Raw genomic sequence first — 18,888 nt, forward strand, 5'->3', positions numbered from 1 at the left:
AACTGGTCTGGTAACTGGTCATTTGCATATTACATTACAGTCATGATGGCCTTTTTTGCTTGAATAGGCTGGAAGAAGACAATTTCTTTTGTAATACTTCATAAAATATGATCTATATCTACTGCTCTTCCATCTGCAACAAACCCTTCATTATTCCTTCATTAATTTTGGCTTCTCTTAATAATGAATCATTCCATGTACCTGTTTTCTTCATCAACCTCCTTTCTTTTTTGCATTGTGCTGGCCAATCATTTGTAAGCTTTTCCTCAAAAGCAGATATAATTTATTTGGCTAGCCCATGTGATATCATTTTCTGACACAAAGGTATCAAACATATTGTATTTAGGTTGCAACAAAGTACAAGCCAGTATTGGGTACAGTGCCTTGCGAAAGTATTCGGCCCCCTGGAACTTTTCAACCTTTTCCCACATATCATGCTTCAAACATAAAGATACCAAATGTAAATTTTTGGCGGCGAATCAACAACAAGTGGAACACAATTGTGAAGTTGAACGAAATGTACTGGTTATTTAAAATTTTTGTGGAAATTCAAAAACTGAACAGTGGGGTGTGCAATATTATTCGGCCCCTTTAACTTAATACTGTGTTGCGCCACCTTTTGCTGTGCTTACAGCTGCAAGTCGCTTGGGGTATGTCTCTATCAGTATTGTACATCAAGAGACTGAAATTCTTGCCCATTCTTCCTTGGCAAACAGCTCGAGCTCAGTGAGGTTTGACGGAGATCGTTTGTGAACAGCAGTTTTCAGCTGTTTCCACACATTATCGATTGGATTGAGGTCTGGAATTTGTGAACCATTCCATTGTAGATTTTGCTTTGTTTGGGATCATTGTCTTGTTGGAAGACAAATCTCCATCCTAGTCTCAGGTCTTTTGCAGACTCCAACAGGTTTTCTTCAAGAATGGTCCTGTATTTGGCTCCATCCATCTTCCCATCAATTTTAACCATCTTCCCTGTCCCTGCTGAAGAAAAGCAGGCCCAAACCATGATGCTGCCACCACCATGTTTGACAGTGAGGATGTGTGTGCTCAGGGTCATGAGCTGTGTTGCCTTTACGCCAAACATATCGTTTGGCATTGTTGCTAAAAAGTTCTATTTTGGTCATGTTTGGTGTGTCTCCCAGGTGGCTTGTTGCAAACTTTAAACGACACTTTTTAGGGATATCTTTGAGAAATGGCTTTCTTCTTGCCACTCTTCCATGAAGGCAAGATTTGTGCAGTGTATGACTGATTGCTGTCCTATGGACAGACTGTCCCACCTCAGCTGTAGATCTCTGCAGTTCATCCAGAGTGATCATGGGCCTTTTGGATGCATCTCTGATCAGTCTTCTCCTTTTTTTAGATGAAAGTATAGAGGGACGGCCAGGTCTTGGTAGATTTGCAGTGGTATGATACTCCTTCCATTTCAATATGATCGCATGCACAGTGATCCTTGGGATGTTTAAAGTTTTGGAAATAATTTTGTATCCAAATCCAGTTTTAAACTTCTCCACAACAGTATCACGCACCTGCCTTGTGTTCCTTGGTCTTCATGATGCTCTCTGTGCTTCAAACAGAACCCTGAGACTATCACAGAGCAGGTGCATTTATACGGAGACTTGATTACACACAGGTGGGTTATATTTATCATCATTAGGCATTTAGAACAACATTGGATCATTCAGAGATCCACAATGAACTTCTGGAGTGAGTTTGCTGCACTGAAAGTAAAGGGACCGAATATTATTGCACGCCCCACTTTACAGTTTTTGATTTTACACAAAAATTTTAAATAACCAATACATTTCATTCAACTTCACAATTGTGTTCCACTTGTTGTTGATTCTTCAGTAAAAATTTACATTTGGTATCTTTATGTTTGAAGCATGATATATGTGGGAAAAGGTTGAAAAGTTCCAGGGGGCCGAATACTTTCGCAAGGCACTGTATACTTTGTATCTACATTTTATTAAGGGAACTTGTCATGTAAAAAAAACAACAAAACCCCCAAAAACGCAATCTGTGACTCAGTGCGTGGTCACAGCCGCTGCTCACTATGCACCTGTGACTGAAGCCTTCCTAGCACCCCTGTGTAAGTGAAAGCCCAAAGTTGCTGGGAGTGATAAAGTTCATTTCCTCCAGGCAGTTGGGCTCTCAGTGCTGGTGCCGGGCAGAATCAGAATGCTATTAACTTGCAGATTAACCCCATATGTGCAGGTTAATAGCATTTTTTTTTTTTTTTTTACATAACACGATCCCTTTTAAAGGGGAATATTATACATTCCCTTTTACTAATTAAAGGTCAGATAACACTATTAATCTGGAGACATAGCTTTAGTCAGCAGGTTAGTAGCGGTAGAAAGTTGCACAGCCACAGAACTAAAAGTGAGGCATCCGGGAGAAAACAAACTTTATTTTTCCTGAAAAATGACCACTTTGAATCATTCAGGCATGCCAGTGTGGATTTATTAATCACCCACTATACTGTGAATGGCAGTTGTAAGCACACCCTAGCACTTGGACTGATAGCTATCTCGGCACATACAGTGGGGCAAAAAAATATTTAGTCAGTCAGCAATAGTGCAAGTTCCACCACTTAAAAAGATGAGAGGCGTCTGTAATTTACATCATAGGTAGACCTCAACTATGGGAGACAAACTGAGAAAAAAAAATCCAGAAAATCACATTGTCTGTTTTTTTTATCATTTTATTTGCATATTCTGGTGGAAAATAAGTATTTGGTCAGAAACAAACAATCAAGATTTCTGGCTCTCACAGACCTGTAACTTCTTCTTTAAGAGTCTCCTCTTTCCTCCACTCATTACCTGTAGTAATGGCACCTGTTTAAACTTGTTATCAGTATAAAAAGACACCTGTGCACACCCTCAAACAGTCTGACTCCAAACTCCACTATGGTGAAGACCAAAGAGCTGTCAAAGGACACCAGAAACAAAATTGTAGCCCTGCACCAGGCTGGGAAGACTGAATCTGCAATAGCCAACCAGCTTGGAGTGAAGAAATCAACAGTGGGAGCAATAATTAGAAAATGGAAGACATTCAAGACCACTGATAATCTCCCTCGATCTGGGGCTCCATGCAAAATCCCACCCCGTGGGGTCAGAATGATCACAAGAACGGTGAGCGAAAATCCCAGAACCACGCGGGGGGACCTAGTGAATGAACTGCAGAGAGCTGGGACCAATGTAACAAGGCCTACCATAAGTAACACACTACGCCACCATGGACTCAGATCCTGCAGTGCCAGACGTGTCCCACTGCTTAAGCCAGTACATGTCCGGGCCCGTCTGAAGTTTGCTAGAGAGCATTTGGATGATCCAGAGGAGTTTTGGGAGAATGTCCTATGGTCTGATGAAACCAAACTGGAACTGTTTGGTAGAAACACAACTTGTCGTGTTTGGAGGATAAAGAATACTGAGTTGCATCCATCAAACACCATACCTACTGTAAAGCATGGTGGTGGAAACATCATGCTTTGGGGCTGTTTCTCTGCAAAGGGGCCAGGACGACTGATCCGGGTACATGAAAGAATGAATGGGGCCATGTATCGTGAGATTTTGAGTGCAAACCTCCTTCCATCAGCAAGGGCATTGAAGATGAAACGTGGCTGGGTCTTTCAACATGACAATGATCCAAAGCACACCGCCAGGGCAACGAAGGAGTGGCTTCGTAAGAAGCATTTCAAGGTCCTGGAGTGGCCTAGCCAGTCTCCAGATCTCAACCCTATAGAAAACCTTTGGAGGGAGTTGAAAGTCCGTGTTGCCAAGCGAAAAGCCAAAAACATCACTGCTCTAGAGGAGATCTGCATGGAGGAATGGGCCAACATACCAACAACAGTGTGTGGCAACCTTGTGAAGACTTACAGAAAACGTTTGACCTCTGTCATTGCCAACAAAGGATATATTACAAAGTATTGAGATGAAATTTTGTTTCTGACCAAATACTTATTTTCCACCAGAATATGCAAATAAAATGATAAAAAAACAGACAATGTGATTTTCTGGATTTTTTTTTCTCAGTTTGTCTCCCATAGTTGAGGTCTACCTATGATGTAAATTACAGACGCCTCTCATCTTTTTAAGTGGTGGAACTTGCACTATTGCTGACTGACTAAATACTTTTTTGCCCCACTGTATGTGTGGCTGAGCAAGCTGTCAATCAAAGTGCTTGGGTGTGCTTCACACTAGCTGTGCTGGCACATCTGCGTGACAGAAAGCCGATGGCTGCGACGAGAGCTAAAGTTAATTTTGTCCCAGGTGATGCATCAGTACAGCATCCGGGCACTGCCATAACGCTATTAACTTGCAGATCTGACAGGTTCCCTGTGATAGTATACATCCTGTAGAGGTTTCAGCTGTCTGGTAGCTGCTTGGATCAGCACAGGTGCAGAGTTTTTTTGTATCAAAACAGAATTAAGTATATTGCCCTTCATAAACTTTACAGCTTACAGCCTTTGCTCAGCACAAATAAATGACAAAACAATCCTGTCTCTGGGCAAGGCAAAGTAAATCAAATGGTCTCGTCAACTTGGTATTACAGGAACCTCTTGGGCACAGACTATCCACCAACTGTGCCTTTCTCCAGCCTCAGCACAGTACTACTACCTGAGCTAGACCAGGTGCATTTTATTAGGCCAGTGAGACACAGACTGGAGTTTGGGAGAGACCTTTCCCACCCTGGCTCTGTTGGTTGCTCCTAAATCCCGGACCCAAAACAGTCAAAATAAAAACCATCTTAGTAACATATACCTACCATGCATATACCTGCCTCCTTGCAATAAATATCATAAGAGTATACAATATATATTTGACTAAGGTCAGTGAGATCCTTTGTACAGGGGTCTCCGTGACAGATGATGTTATGGAAGTTAGGGGATTATTAGGGTCACTGAGCATTTTACACAGTGTTTCTTTTTTTTTCTTAATATACCGTAAATCTGCTCCTGTATTTTTAATGTGAAACGATGATGGAGTACTTTGATGTTTGTAAAGAGTCCTATTTATTGGGAAATCTTTGTTGTTCTTGTAGATTAATTTCGATCTTTCACCAGTTTTCACAAATCAAACTGCATACGTTGTAAGATAGATCTTAAACCTGATCGAGCTTGCATATTTATTTTGAAAATCCATATCAGAATATCTGTAAAATTTATATTTATATACAGCTGTGTGAAGTTTTCACCCCCTTCCTGATTTTCTATTCTTTTGCATGTTTGCTACACTTAAATGTGTCAGATCACCAAATAAATTTAAATATTGGTCAAAGATAACACAAGTAAACACAGTTTTTAAATGAAGGTCTTCATTAAAGGGAACCTGTCACCCCCCCCCCCCCCCCCCAGGCGTTTGAAACTAAAAGAGCCACCTTGTGCAGCAGTAATGCTGCGTTCTAACAAGGTGGCTCTTTTAGTTATTGGTGCTGTAAATGCAGAAATAATCCGTTTTGTAATTTGTCCTAAATACCTTTCTTCAGTCTGGAGGCAGACCTTCCCCCCCCCCCTGCTGCAGACGCCACACAGCTGTCACTCAAGTCTTCTTGGCGCCGGGCGCCGCCTCCTCAGTGCTGTTTTGAAATCAGCCGGCGCCTGCGCTCTTTTGTTATGCCTTGGGCAGGCGCAGTGAGCGCTGCCCAGCCTCTGTCCTCATATGCAGTCTAGCTGACTGCGCCTGTGCGGCCGCCCTGCCTGGGAATCCCAGCCCCGCAGTGAGAATAAATCAGAATACACTGCTGGGCTGGGATTCCCAGGCAGGGCGGCTGCATATGAGGACAGAGGACGGGCAGTGCTCACTGTACCTGCCCAAGGCAGGAGAAAAGAGCGCAGGCTGATTTCAAAACAGCGCTGAGGAGGCGGCGCCCGGCGCCAAGAAATCTAAACCTACAGAGCCCTGTAAGTGATTGCCCTCTAAACCTAATAACTGGTTGGGCCACCCTTGGAAGAAAAAACTGCAATCAAGCATTTGCGATGACTGGCAATGAGTCTTTTACAACGCTCTGGTGGAATTTTGGCCCACTCAACTTCAGCTTAAGATTACGTACAGATGTCCAGACATTCTCCTTCAGGATTTTTTGGTAGACAGCAGAATTCAGGGTCCCGTTTACCACAGCAAGTCTTCCAGGTCCTGAAGCAGCAATACAGACCCAGACAATCACACTTCCACCACCATATTTTACTGTTGATGTTCCTTTTCTCAAATGTTATGTTACTTCTACTCCAGATGTAATGAGACATACACCTTCCAAAAAGCTTAACTTTTGTGTCATCTCATCAGTCCACAGGAGTATTCTCCCAAAAGTCTTGGGGATCATCAAGATGTTTTCTGGCAAAACTGAGACGAGCCTTTTATGATGATCTTGCTCGGCAGTGGTTTTTGTCTTGGAACTCTGCCATGCAAGCCAATTTTTGCCCAGTCTCTTATGGTGGAGTTATGAACACTGACCTTAACTGAGGCAAGTGAGGCCTGCAGTTCTTTTGATGTTGTTGTTTTGTCTTTTGTGACCTCTTTGATGAGTCGTCGTTGAAATCTGCATCTGCATAGGAACTGAATACACACAACTGTTGAATATATTTTTTTTTTAATTCAAGACTATTTGTGCAGTTGCTTCATTGTTTTCCTTTCATTTGAGACTCGTATATTATGATATTAGCCATTAATATTGCAAAAGTGTCCAGTACCATAACTGCAAAATCGTTTCCTGAGTGTTTGGTCCATAAACACCATCCTGTGGGGTTGTTACTTTAGGAAGAGCTTTGTTTAATACGAGCACTTGGTCTCAAAAGTGTTCAGTGAGCCGCTGTTTGTAAAATTTACAGTGGTATGTGGGTGGTTCTTCTTTTTTTTTTTTTATACCAGGATTTATGTGCTGTGTAGATAGACAAAGATCAGCCGTGTAATTATTTCCCATGTAAGGTGTCTTGTCTGGTTTAAAAAGTTAATGTGACCTGCTTTCTTCCAGGAAGGATAACCAAAATTCCCAGAACTCAAGCCCTGACCCCCCTCGAGTCATCAAGATGTTTAATAGACACATACTATTTGACATTGTGTCAAGAGGTGCCACCGCAGAGCTGGAGGGATTCCTGCCTTTCTTAGTGTCTCAGAAGAAGCGATTGACAGATGAGGAATTTCGAGGTTAGGTGCAAACATTAAAAATGTCCTGTGTATCTTTAAGTTGGTTTTAAGACTCTAGTGATGTTTAATCTGTAGGAATTTTAAGCTTGTAACGTAAGCAGATTCCACAGTTCACTTATGGAGTAATTGTAACTCATTAAAGGGAACCTTTCATGTGAAAAAATGCTATTTGCTTGCAGATATGTGGTTATCTGCATGTTAATGGCGCTCTGAACCTGCCCAGCACCTGCATTAAGAGCCCACTGCTGGCAAGAAATAAACTTTACTCCCCCACGGCAGGTTCGCTCTTTCAGTCACAGGGGTGGCCTCGGCGCGGTTCAGTCACTGGTCTGTGTATATTGAGCGGTGCCTGTAACTGCACGCCCGGCACCGACTAACAGCAAGATCAATATTAGGGTGTCTTCAGACGGCCATATTACTCGTGCATTGCATCCCTCCCCTAGGACTGGCTGTCTTCTCTCCTGAGCGGAGTGTGAAAGTATATACAGCTCTGGCAAAAATTAAGAGACCACTGCAAAATGTTCAGTTTCTCAGATTTTTCTCTTTATAGGTATATGTTTGAGTAAAATGTACATTGTTATTTTATTCTATAAACTTCTGACAACATGTCTACGAATTTCCAAGCAATATTTTTTTTTTCTGAAAAGGAGAAATGGTCAAAATTAAAAACAAATCCCAGTGCTTTCAGACCTCAAATAATGCAAAGAAAACAAGTTCATAATCCTTTAGAAACAACAATACTTTGTTTTAACTCAGGAAGAGTTCAGAGATCAATATTTTGTGGAATAACCATGATTTTTAATCACAGCTTTCATGCGTCTTGGCATGCTTTCCACCAGTCTTTCACACTGCTTTTGGGTGATCTTATGCCACTCCTGTACAAAAATGTAAGCAGTTCTTCTTTGTTTGATGACTTGTGACTATCCATCTTCCTCTTGATTGCATTCCAGAGGTTTTCAATGGGGTTTAGGTCTGGAGATTGAGCTGCCCATGATGGGGTTTTTGATGTGGTGGTCTCTTAATTTTTGCCAGAGCTGTATTTCTATGCAGCCATCATGCTCAGGTCAGGAGTGCCGATGGCCAGTCCGAAGATTGCGATGCCATCCTCGCGCAAGTAATACAGGCAATTGACTGTTTAGTTCTTAGGCCAATAGTAAAAAAAAAAAAATTGTCCCAGATAACCCCTTTTAGCTTTTCAGGAGTCCAGTTCCAGAATGCCATTGCAGTGCTCAGATAATATACAGTAACTACAAGTACTGTATACAAGTACATTTTCTTTGCTACATGAGTGTCAAAAGAACTGTAAAACAATGAAAAGCTTAACAAAGATCTTACCTTTTATTAAATTAAAAAAGTAAAATATTTTAAATGTAATATAAAAAAGTTTATATTGTGTTTTGTAACTTTTTTTTTCAGAGCCATCAACAGGGAAGACGTGCTTACCGAAAGCTCTGCTAAATTTACAAGGAGGCAAAAATGACACAATCCCTCTCCTGGCCGATATTGCTGAAAAAACAGGGAATCTTCGTGAATTTATCAATTCTCCTTTCCGGGATGTTTATTATAGAGGTATTTATATCTTTATGTACTGTGGTGGCACTTCTAGTTTTAGTGCAATTAATGGACGTAGATGTTAATTTTACTAGTAAGATTAGACATTTATTTCAGTAATAACACTTTGAAAATAGGGTTTATAAACCAAATAACCCCATCCAACACTCCAGTAGAGGTGGCCATATTATTGCATAATACTCAGCTGACTGCTATGTCTCTCAAATCCACATGATTATCCTCCCCAAGCCACAGAGCCTTATCTTCTGACAGCTCTTTATCTCCACAGAAAACAAAAGGACTGTGCTTTTACATTCCAGCCACCATTCACTTTTTCTCCCCCCATCATCCCCACCCCAGCATAATTTGTTGGGGGATATCACATACACGCTTCTCAGCATGTGAAGTGGGTGCGACTGCAAGGGGTTAAGCCGTTTCCATTCACTGAATCTTGCACTCCCCACTCAGGCTGCAAATTGAGCATAAGTCACACTTCAGATACACAACACATTGCTCACCAAACAAATGGGGTGATGTGTAGAGTTGAACGAATATGTTTGGATTCAGCCCCGAATCTGAATTTGCCATATTGTTACCCTATTCCTGCCAAATTTATGTTTGTTGATCGGTTCCGAACATATTCGGTCATTTCTACTCCCATTGACTCGTCGGCTGTGTTTGGCGAATATTGTAAAAACAATATTCGCCACCGATCATAATCGGAACCGAATTTTGAAAAATTTGCTTAACTCTAGCTGAAGAGTCTCCAAAGTACACACAGCTGTCCAACGGTGAAAAAGCTATGCACTCTCAGAAAGGCTTTGGATTCTTAAGAGCATACAAGAACCAAACTTAGTAGAGCTTTAGGCTTTCATACAAAAAGGTCTGCACTTACAAGAAAAATAAACAAAATGACGCAAAATAAGGCTATACACCAAAATACAAAACGATTATAAAATAGAAAAGAAAAATAACAGAAAAAACTTTAACCGTTTTCCGACGTAATAGTACACCGATGTCGGACTCCCTCCCTTTGATGTGGGCTCTGGTGGTGAGCCCACATCATTCCCAGCATATGTCAGCTGTTTTGAACAACCGCGGGTGGAATTGCAATCCACCCGTGGCTATTGACCCGTTAAATGCCTCTGTCAAACTCTGACAGCGGCATTTAACATGCTCTTCCGGCAATCGAGCCAGAAATCCGCCCATCGATGACCCCCATAATTTGATCGCCGGTCACCGATGGGTTGGCATGACAACCAGAGGTCTCCTGCAGACCTCTATGGTTGTCAATGCCGGATTACTATAAGCGCCACCCGGTGGTCGACGCTCATAGCAAGTAAGCAATTCCGCTACATACAGGCGATCTGATCATCGCTTGTATGTAGCAGAGCCGATCGGGTTATGGTGGCTTCTAGTTTCTGATGGGGACTATTGAAGCATGCCAAAAGTAAAAAAAAAAAAAAAAAAAGTTTTTTAAAATATTTAAATATAAAAGTTCAAATCACCCCCTCTTTTTCCCCATTCAAATTCCATTCATATTTGGTATCTCTGCATTTCAGAATTGCCCGATCTATCAATATAAAAAAGAATTAACCCAATCACTAAACGGCGTAATGAGAAAAAAAACACAAAACTCCAGAATTACGTTTTTTTGGTCGATGCAACATTTCATTAAAATGCAACAACTGATGATCAGAAGATCGTATCTGCACCAAAGTGATATAATTAAAAACATCTGCTCAGCGTGCAGAAAATAAGCCCTCACCTAACCCAATATCACGAAAAATGGAGACGCTATGGGTATCGGAAAATGGCACAATTTTATTTTATTTTTTTTTTAACAAATTTGGAAATTTTTTTTACCACTTAAATAAAAAATAACCTAGACATGTTTGGTGTCTATGAACTTGCAATGACCTGGAGAATCGTAATGGCAGGTCAGCTTTAGCATTTAGTGAACATGGTGAAACTCACCCCCCCCCAAAAAAAAATCAACTGTGGGATTGCACTTTTTTTTGCAATTTCACCGCACTTGGAATTTTTTTTCTGTTTTTGAGTACACGACATAACACCAAATGTTTTGTTCAAAAGTACAACTTGTCCCGCAAAAACAAGCCCTCACAAAGCCATTTTGACCAAACAATAAAAAAGTTATGGCTTTTTGAATAAGCGGAGCAAAAAATGAAAATGCAAACCCAAAAATACCTCTAGTCGTTAAGGGGCTAAAAGTATTCTTAAATTGCCTTAAACAGCATGGAAATAAGCAAGTTTGCAATTGACTTGATTTCTCTATCTGCTCTCATCTTCCTGCAATAACATCTTTTATCTGCTATAGAGTACAGCTGGTTTCCATAGCGCTCGTCCTCCAGACCATGGCCGAGAGTGTGCAGTTTCATGACCTACATTTCAGGAGAGGGACTAACTCCAGCCCATTCTTTCTATACCACAGTTAGCTGCTCACTCCCTTCCCTCTCCACTTCTAAAGAGATGCTGTTATAAATTTTGTAAAATCACCCGCCAGAGTTTGTTTGTTCTCCCCATGTTTGTGTGAGTTTCCTCTGGGGTCTCTGGCTTCTAATCACACTCCAAAAATATACTTATCGGGAATTTAGGTTGTGAGCCCAGTGGGGACAGTGATGATGACCGAATATAATAGCGCTATATAAGCAATACATAATAAATAATACTAGTACAAGAAGGAGTATCTGCCCTTGTACCATGACGTAAGGAAACAAAGGAGAATGCATTGCTCTGAACTGCTCAAGCAACAACTTGAGAATACCTCTTTAAAAGGTTTCAATCTATAGATGTTCTTTTCCTGAGAGTAGAAGACTGATGAAACACACTCAGACTAAGCTGACTCACAGCACGTGAAACCCTCTCAATTGTTCAGTTTTTTTTTACATCCCCAATCCTTCTTTCAGGTTTCCAGGACGCCTGACAGTTTGTTAGAGAAAATTCAGGTTTACAACTTTACAGCGCGCTATTAACAGGCAAATACAGATTAATATCAAATAGATAATTTGGCTGTGCTCGCCCCACTGTAGGTGATGGGGGATGTTCAGTTTGGATATATGTCCATCTGCCCATTTATTGAAGCTTGCACCAACTAGGTCTAGGTGTCAAGAAGACTCTAGTCCATGAGATAACCCACTGCTTTAGCCACATGGTACAACCTGCAAAACAAATTTGAAGTTTTGATTGACCTTTTTACAAAGTTAACCATTTGGTGGTCAGACTTATATTCTAATATACATTTTCCTTTACAGGAGGGTATCAGAAGGCCTCCTTACTCATTAAGATGCATTTTTCTTTTCCAATAAACTTTATTGGGTTTTAAATTTTATGAAGATAAAGGAGAGATAGAAAAAAAGTGGATGGTATACAGGAATAGGGGAAAAAAAGCAGAAGGAAAACAATAGATTTTCATACAAGAATTCCTTATAGATTCATACAAGACATTTTAAATATATTAGTTAAAATGTATATCATAACCGTAAACCTTAAAACAATAATACTATTTGCCCTTAAGGAAATAACTCCAGCCAACAGTGCCATTTTTTCTATCAAATGTATGTGCTAAAGCTAATTTATTTTCATATGATTTGTGTAAAGTAATTTTATTTATTAAATCTTGCATAGAGGGGATATTTGGGGATTTTTTAAAAAAAGCTATATTATTTTTTATTTTATTTATTATTATTTTTTTTTTAATTTGACCAATCAGGGATGCGATTTTTACCCATAAAGGTTTTATTTTAGGTCAAGATCAGTAGATATGCGAGAGGGTACCAATTTGCCCACATTCTCTCCAGCAATATGGGGAACCATCCGCAAAAATCCTGGCCAATCTGGAGGGGGTATAATACCACCGAGATATCAACTTATAAAAGGACTCTTGAAGAGCCATTGAAATGGTTGAAGAGTACGTTAAAGAGATAGCTTGTTCCCATTCATCCACTTCTGCCGAGAAATGAAGATCTTTTTCCCATTTGAGTAAATATGGAGATTTGATAAATTTCTGGTCCTTATTAAACAATTTATACTAGTATTGTATACTCCAAAATATACTATGAGAAATATTACTTAACATATGCATTTCTGGTTCTCAAAGGGGTGTTTTGTTTTGAAGGAAAGTCCCCACTTGATTTTTCAAGATTAGATATTGCAAAAATGTAGAAGAGGGAATATTAAATTTAGATTTAATTTGGGTAAACGGGTGAAAAAAAAACTTCCTTCCATCATAAATGTCTTGAACTCTGATAATCCTTTTATCGGCCCAAATAGGGTCCAAACCACACTCAGTAACACATTAAGATGTATTTTAACCTCTTGTGTATGGGGACCTTTAGTTAAGAGATAGGGGACTCCTTTATCTGGTAGACGGAGCAGAGAGACAAAAATTGTCTAAAACAAAGATGGTCTTTACTGTTTTGGAAATACCGTAGTTTAAAATGTATGAAAAAATCTTTACTGAATCTCATCAGAAAAGTAGTGTTAGCTTGTTATTGTCATGTGTCAGGTCGTGTTGCAGACAGAAGACATACAGCTTATAAGACCTGTGTTGCAACTAATGAGCTGTATCACACATACTGCATAATTGCCTGGAGCAGAGCTGTGATATGTGAAGACGTATATACAGGTCCTTCTCAAAAAATTAGCATATAGTGTTAAATTTCATTATTTACCATAATGTAATGATTACAATTAAACTTTCATATATTATAGATTCATTATCCACCAACTGAAATTTGTCAGGTCTTTTATTGTTTTAATACTGATGGTTTTGGCCTACAACTCCTGATAACCCAAAAAACCTGTCTCAATAAATTAGCATATTTCAACCGTCCAATCAAATAAAAGTGTTTTTTAATAACAAACAAAAAAACCATCAAATAATAATGTTCAGTTATGCACTCAACACTTGGTCGGGAATCCTTTGGCAGAAATGACTGCTTCAATGCGGCGTGGCATGGAGGCAATCAGCCTGTGACACTGCTGAGATGTTATGGAGGCCCAGGATGCTTCAATAGCGGCCTTAAGCTCATCCAGAGTGTTGGGTCTTGCGTCTCTCAACTTTCTCTTCACAATATCCCACAGATTCTCTATGGGGTTCAGGTCAGGAGAGTTGGCAGGCCAATTGAGCACAGTAATACCATGGTCAGTAAACCATTTACCAGTGGTTTTGGCACTGTGACCAGGTGCCAGGAAGCATGAAGTGCTCCAAAATCTCCTGATAGCTAGCTGCATTGACCCTGCCCTTGATGAAACACAGTGGACCAACACCAGCAGCTGACATGGCACCCCACACCATCACTGACTGGGTACTTGACACTGGACTTCAGGCATTTTGGCATTTCCTTCTCCCCAGTCTTCCTCCAGACTCTGGCACCTTGATTTCCGAATGACATGCAAAATTTGCTTTCATCAGAAAAAAGTACTTGGGACCACTTAGCAACAGTCCAGTGCTGCTTCTCTGTAGCCCAGGTCAGGCGCTTCTGCCGCTGTTTATGGTTCAAAAGTGGCTTTACCTGGGGAATGTGGCACCTGTAGCCCATTTCCTGCACACGCCTGTGCACGGTGGCTCTGGATGTTTCCACACCAGACTCAGTCCACTGCTTCCTCAGGTTCCCCAAGGTCTGGAATCGGTCCTTCTCCACAATCTTCCTCAGGGTCCGGTCACCTCTTCTCGTTGTACAGCGTTTTCTGCCACATTGTTTCCTTCCAACAGACTTACCATTGAGGTGCCTTGATACAGCACTCTGGGAACAGCCTATTTGTTGAGAAATTTCTTTCTGGGTCTTACCCTCTTGCTTGAGGGTGTCAATGATGGCCTTCTTGACATCTGTCAGGTCGCTAGTCTTACCCATGATGGGGGTTTTGAGTAATGAACCAGGCAGGGAGTTTTTAAAAGCCTCAGGTATCTTTTGCATGTGTTTAGAGTTAATTAGTTGATTCAGAAGATTAGGGTAATAGGTCGTTTAGAGAATCTTTTCTTGATATGCTAATTTATTGAGACAGGTTTTTTGGGTTATCAGGAGTTGTAGGCCAAAATCATCAGTATTAAAACAATAAAAGACCTGACAAATTTCAGTTGGTGGATAATGAATCTATAATATATGAAAGTTTAATTGTAATCATTACATTATGGTAAATAATGAAATTTAACACTATATGCTAATTTTTTGAGAAGGACCTGTATTTTCCTTGTTGACCACAATGGGGTTACCTCCAACTTCTTCATCCTCGGTCAATCTGGCAGCTTTATAGCAGTGAACGAAGACTGACTGCACAGAAGGGGAATACAAATTAACATTGAGGAAGACAGTACTAGAAGTAACCCTGTTGTGCTTGGCGAGGAGAAGATATATTTCTTCACATATCACAGCCCTGCTGCTTGCCAACTGAGATATATATGATACAGCTCTTGTCGGTTGAGACACAATTTTAACACATGACAAGGACTAGGATGAGCTATAATTTGAATTATAATATGCATGCCATTTTATCATATTATTGGAGAACCCCATTAAAACATGCAGTCAAACTACCTTGCCGTGCCTCCAGTGCACTTCCAGTCTGATTTGCATATGGCTTCTACGCTAAATTTGTCATGAATTGCACATCGGATCTTGACAATAAAGGTATGATTCGTATTAGGGAACAAGCGCCTACACAGCCATACATCTTATTCCATATATAAAAACGTGTGGACAGGTTCGCTTCCTTTTAACTTGACAAATATGTATAAAACTTTTCTATTATGCAATCCTGCACTCTGTTTGTATTGCTACACAATTTGAAATAAGTTTTCAATGCAAAATAACAGACAAGATACTGTACATGGCATAAAAATACCTCCTCTGAATCTGTGCCACTATCTTGTATTTTGAGCTTCTAAAAATTAAGCTGATTGTTTGCTATTTTCCTTCAGGGCAGACGGCCTTACACATAGCTATTGAAAGACGGTGTAAGCATTATGTGGAGTTGCTGGTAGAGAAAGGAGCTGATGTCCATGCTCAGGCCAGAGGGCGATTCTTTCAACCGAAGGACGAGGGTGGATATTTCTACTTTGGTAAGTTTTCAGTTGCTTTGTCATAAATATGCCTTATATGTTTGCTATTGATAATATACTGCTAATATTGCTGTAATTTTATGGCGCTAGATGATGACGTGGGCTGAGGAGCTAAGCTTCTGTCATCAGCAGCAGGTAATGTATATTACAGCTGACACTCTACTACAATGGCTTGGACCAGAGATTGAGTAACTCTTATTGATTTCACCACTAAGATGTCCTTGTCCAGGATGGTCAATTAATTTACCTGAAGGGGTCACATGAGAGACTGTAACTGTTGTGGATGGCCAAACCAATAGGCTGAAATGAATTCTGCTCAATGTTAATATTGACATATTAATTTTAATTATTTCTAACACTTAATAGCAGAATTACATATGCTGACACCTGCTCTATACAGTATGAGCTCACACACAACCCCCTATATAGAGTATGAAACCACCCACAGCCCCCCTATGTACAGTATGAGCCACCACAAAACCCCCCCATATACAGGATGAGCCCCCTCAGACCTACAATATACAAACACACATTTACACATAAACATACTCGCTTAACTCCCATTCCCCCAGCAATCTGCTCCATTCTCTGTTATATACACTTTCAGTCGGGGCCTTGATTACCAACGAATACCACTGCACAAGAAACTAATATTATCACCATATTGATAATGAGAAAAATCCTGTTAACCAAGCTGAATATTACAAATAATGCTACCATGATAAACATATGAAAGGATCTAACCTGAGGGCATGTGCACACTGAAAAAGCAGCCCAAGTGCACTGACATGTCCCAGTGCACTTCTAGCCTGGTTTGTATTGGGTTCTACACTAGATTTCTCATGACTGGCACATTGAATCTCTGCAAAAAAGATCTTGGGGGACAGGTTGACAATGCAGCTATACCACTTCCGTATTTATAAGTGTGTTGACTTGTCACCTTTAAATCAAATGGCTCACAGGTGTTGTCTTCTCTAATTAGAATTCTTCACTTTTTACTGCAGTAAAAATATATATATCTGTGTACCGTGTTAGCCAGTAGGTAGAAAAATATTGAGATGTAAGAGTTCAGTGGTTGATGCCTCTTAATGGCTAACTGAAAAGATGGTACCAAATAACAAGCTTTCGAGACTACCCAGGTCTTTTCATCAGTCATAGACTAATACAAAATCTGAAGTCACTTATTTATACACAGGAATAATGCAGTAGATAAGACACCTCACTTGTCTTCAGATTTTGTATTAGTCTAGGCCTGATTAAGAGACCTGCGTAGTCTCGAAAGCTTGCAATTTGTTACCATCTTTTCAGTTAGTCATTAAAAGGTACCAACCACTGAGGACTAAAATTTTAATGTTTCCCTTTTCCTTGTACTTGTGTCTGACCCAGGCTGCCATGGAGACTTGTTTGGAGACACTAAACCTACATAGCGTTAGCCCTTACATTCAGTGGCTTTGTCGAAACTTACATCAAACCCCTGCAAAATGGGATTTGGGCATAAGTGTTGATGTGACCATTGACTATGCCTAATTTTTTGGCCATACTTGCCTGGTTGAGGCAGGCAACAAGACCTAGTCAACTACAGGTGCATCTCACAAAATTAGAATATCATCAAAAAGTTAATTTCAGTTCTTCAATGCAAAAATTGAAACTCATATATTTTATATTGAGTCATTACAAAACAGAGTCATGTATTTCAAGTGTTTATTTCTGTTAATGTTGATGATTATGGCTTACAGCCAATGAAAACCCCAAAGTCATTATCTCAGTAAATTAGAATACTTTATAACACCAATTTGAAAAATAATTTTAAAATCCGAAATATTGGCCTACTGAAATGTATACTCGGTAAATGCACTCAATACTTGGTTGGGGCTCCATTTGCATCAATTACTGCATCAATGTGGCGTGGCATGGAGGCGATTAGTCTCTGGACCAACACCAGCAGATGACATGGCTCCCAAAACCATCATGGATTGTGGATACTTCACACTAGACCTTGGAAATCAAGGTCCCAGAGTCTGGAGGAAGAGTGGAGAGACAGACAATCCAAGCTGCTTGAGGTCTAGTGTGAAGTTTCCACACTCGGTGATGGTTTGGGGAGCCATATCATTTGCTGGTGTGGGTCTACTGTGTTTTCACAAGACCAAAGTCAGCACAGCCGTTTAACAGGAAATTTTAGAGCACTTCATGCTTCCCTCTGCCAGCAAGCTTTTTGGAGATGGAAATTTCATTCTCCAGCAGGACTTGGCACCTGTCCACACTGACAAAAGTACCAATACCTGGTTTACAAACAACAGTATCAGTTTACAAACAGTGTGCTTGATTGGCCAGCAAACTCGCCTTACCCTAACCCCATAGAGAATCTATGGGGTATTGTCAAGAGGAAGATGAGACACCAGACCCAACAATGCAGATGAGCTGAAGGCTGCTATCAAAGCAACGTGGGCTTCCATAACACATCAGCAGTGCCACAGGCTGATCGCCTCCATGCCACACCGCATTGATGCAGTAATTGATGCAAAAGGAGTCCCGACAAAGTATTGAGTGCATTTGCTGAACATATATTTCATTAGGCGAACATTTCGAATTTTAAAATAATTTTTTCAAGCTGGTGTTATAAAGTATTCTAATCTACTGAGATAATGGCTTTTGGGTTTTCATTGGCTGTAAGCCATAATCCTCCTCATTATCAGAAATAAACATTTGAAATACATCACTCTGTTTGTAATGACTCTATCTAATGAGTTTCACTTTTTGTATTGAAGATCTGAAATAAGTTAACTTTTTGATGATATTCTAATTTTGTGAGATGCACCTGTATATCTTGGTGACCTAATGCACAGATGACGTTGCGCCAACCCTATCTAACTAACAGTCGCACTGGGGATGTCAGAAGGTAAGAGATTTTTGGGCCTCCCGTGTAGCGGCTAGGTACCATTGGCCTAGACACTGAACTGGAGTCCTGCAAATCTGCTCCTCTCTAATGGCATCCTATGTGAACTGCACAATCAATTACAGATGTATTACAGATCGCTCAGTGTGCATCATCTGCTTTGATCTGCCTGTGTAAACAGGCTTTTAAACGATGGGCAGTCGCCTCTTTTGGTCATGTGCAAA

The 18,888-nt window shown here is 40.3% G+C and overlaps 1 protein-coding gene across 1 annotated transcript in view; it reads left to right on the forward strand.

The window, feature by feature from the left end:
* Positions 1-18,888, forward strand: part of TRPV4 (transient receptor potential cation channel subfamily V member 4) — a 165,571-nt gene that overhangs the window by 60,565 nt on the left and 86,118 nt on the right. Inside the window, exons 3-5 of the mRNA XM_077295721.1 lie at positions 6,970-7,142; positions 8,559-8,711; positions 15,631-15,771. Of these exons, the coding sequence (XP_077151836.1) occupies positions 6,970-7,142; positions 8,559-8,711; positions 15,631-15,771 (467 nt within the window). The remainder of the gene's footprint in view (positions 1-6,969; positions 7,143-8,558; positions 8,712-15,630; positions 15,772-18,888) is intronic.

Source organism: Ranitomeya variabilis, chromosome 1 (genome assembly GCF_051348905.1).
Source record: "Ranitomeya variabilis isolate aRanVar5 chromosome 1, aRanVar5.hap1, whole genome shotgun sequence".
Taxonomy (NCBI): domain Eukaryota; kingdom Metazoa; phylum Chordata; class Amphibia; order Anura; family Dendrobatidae; genus Ranitomeya; species Ranitomeya variabilis.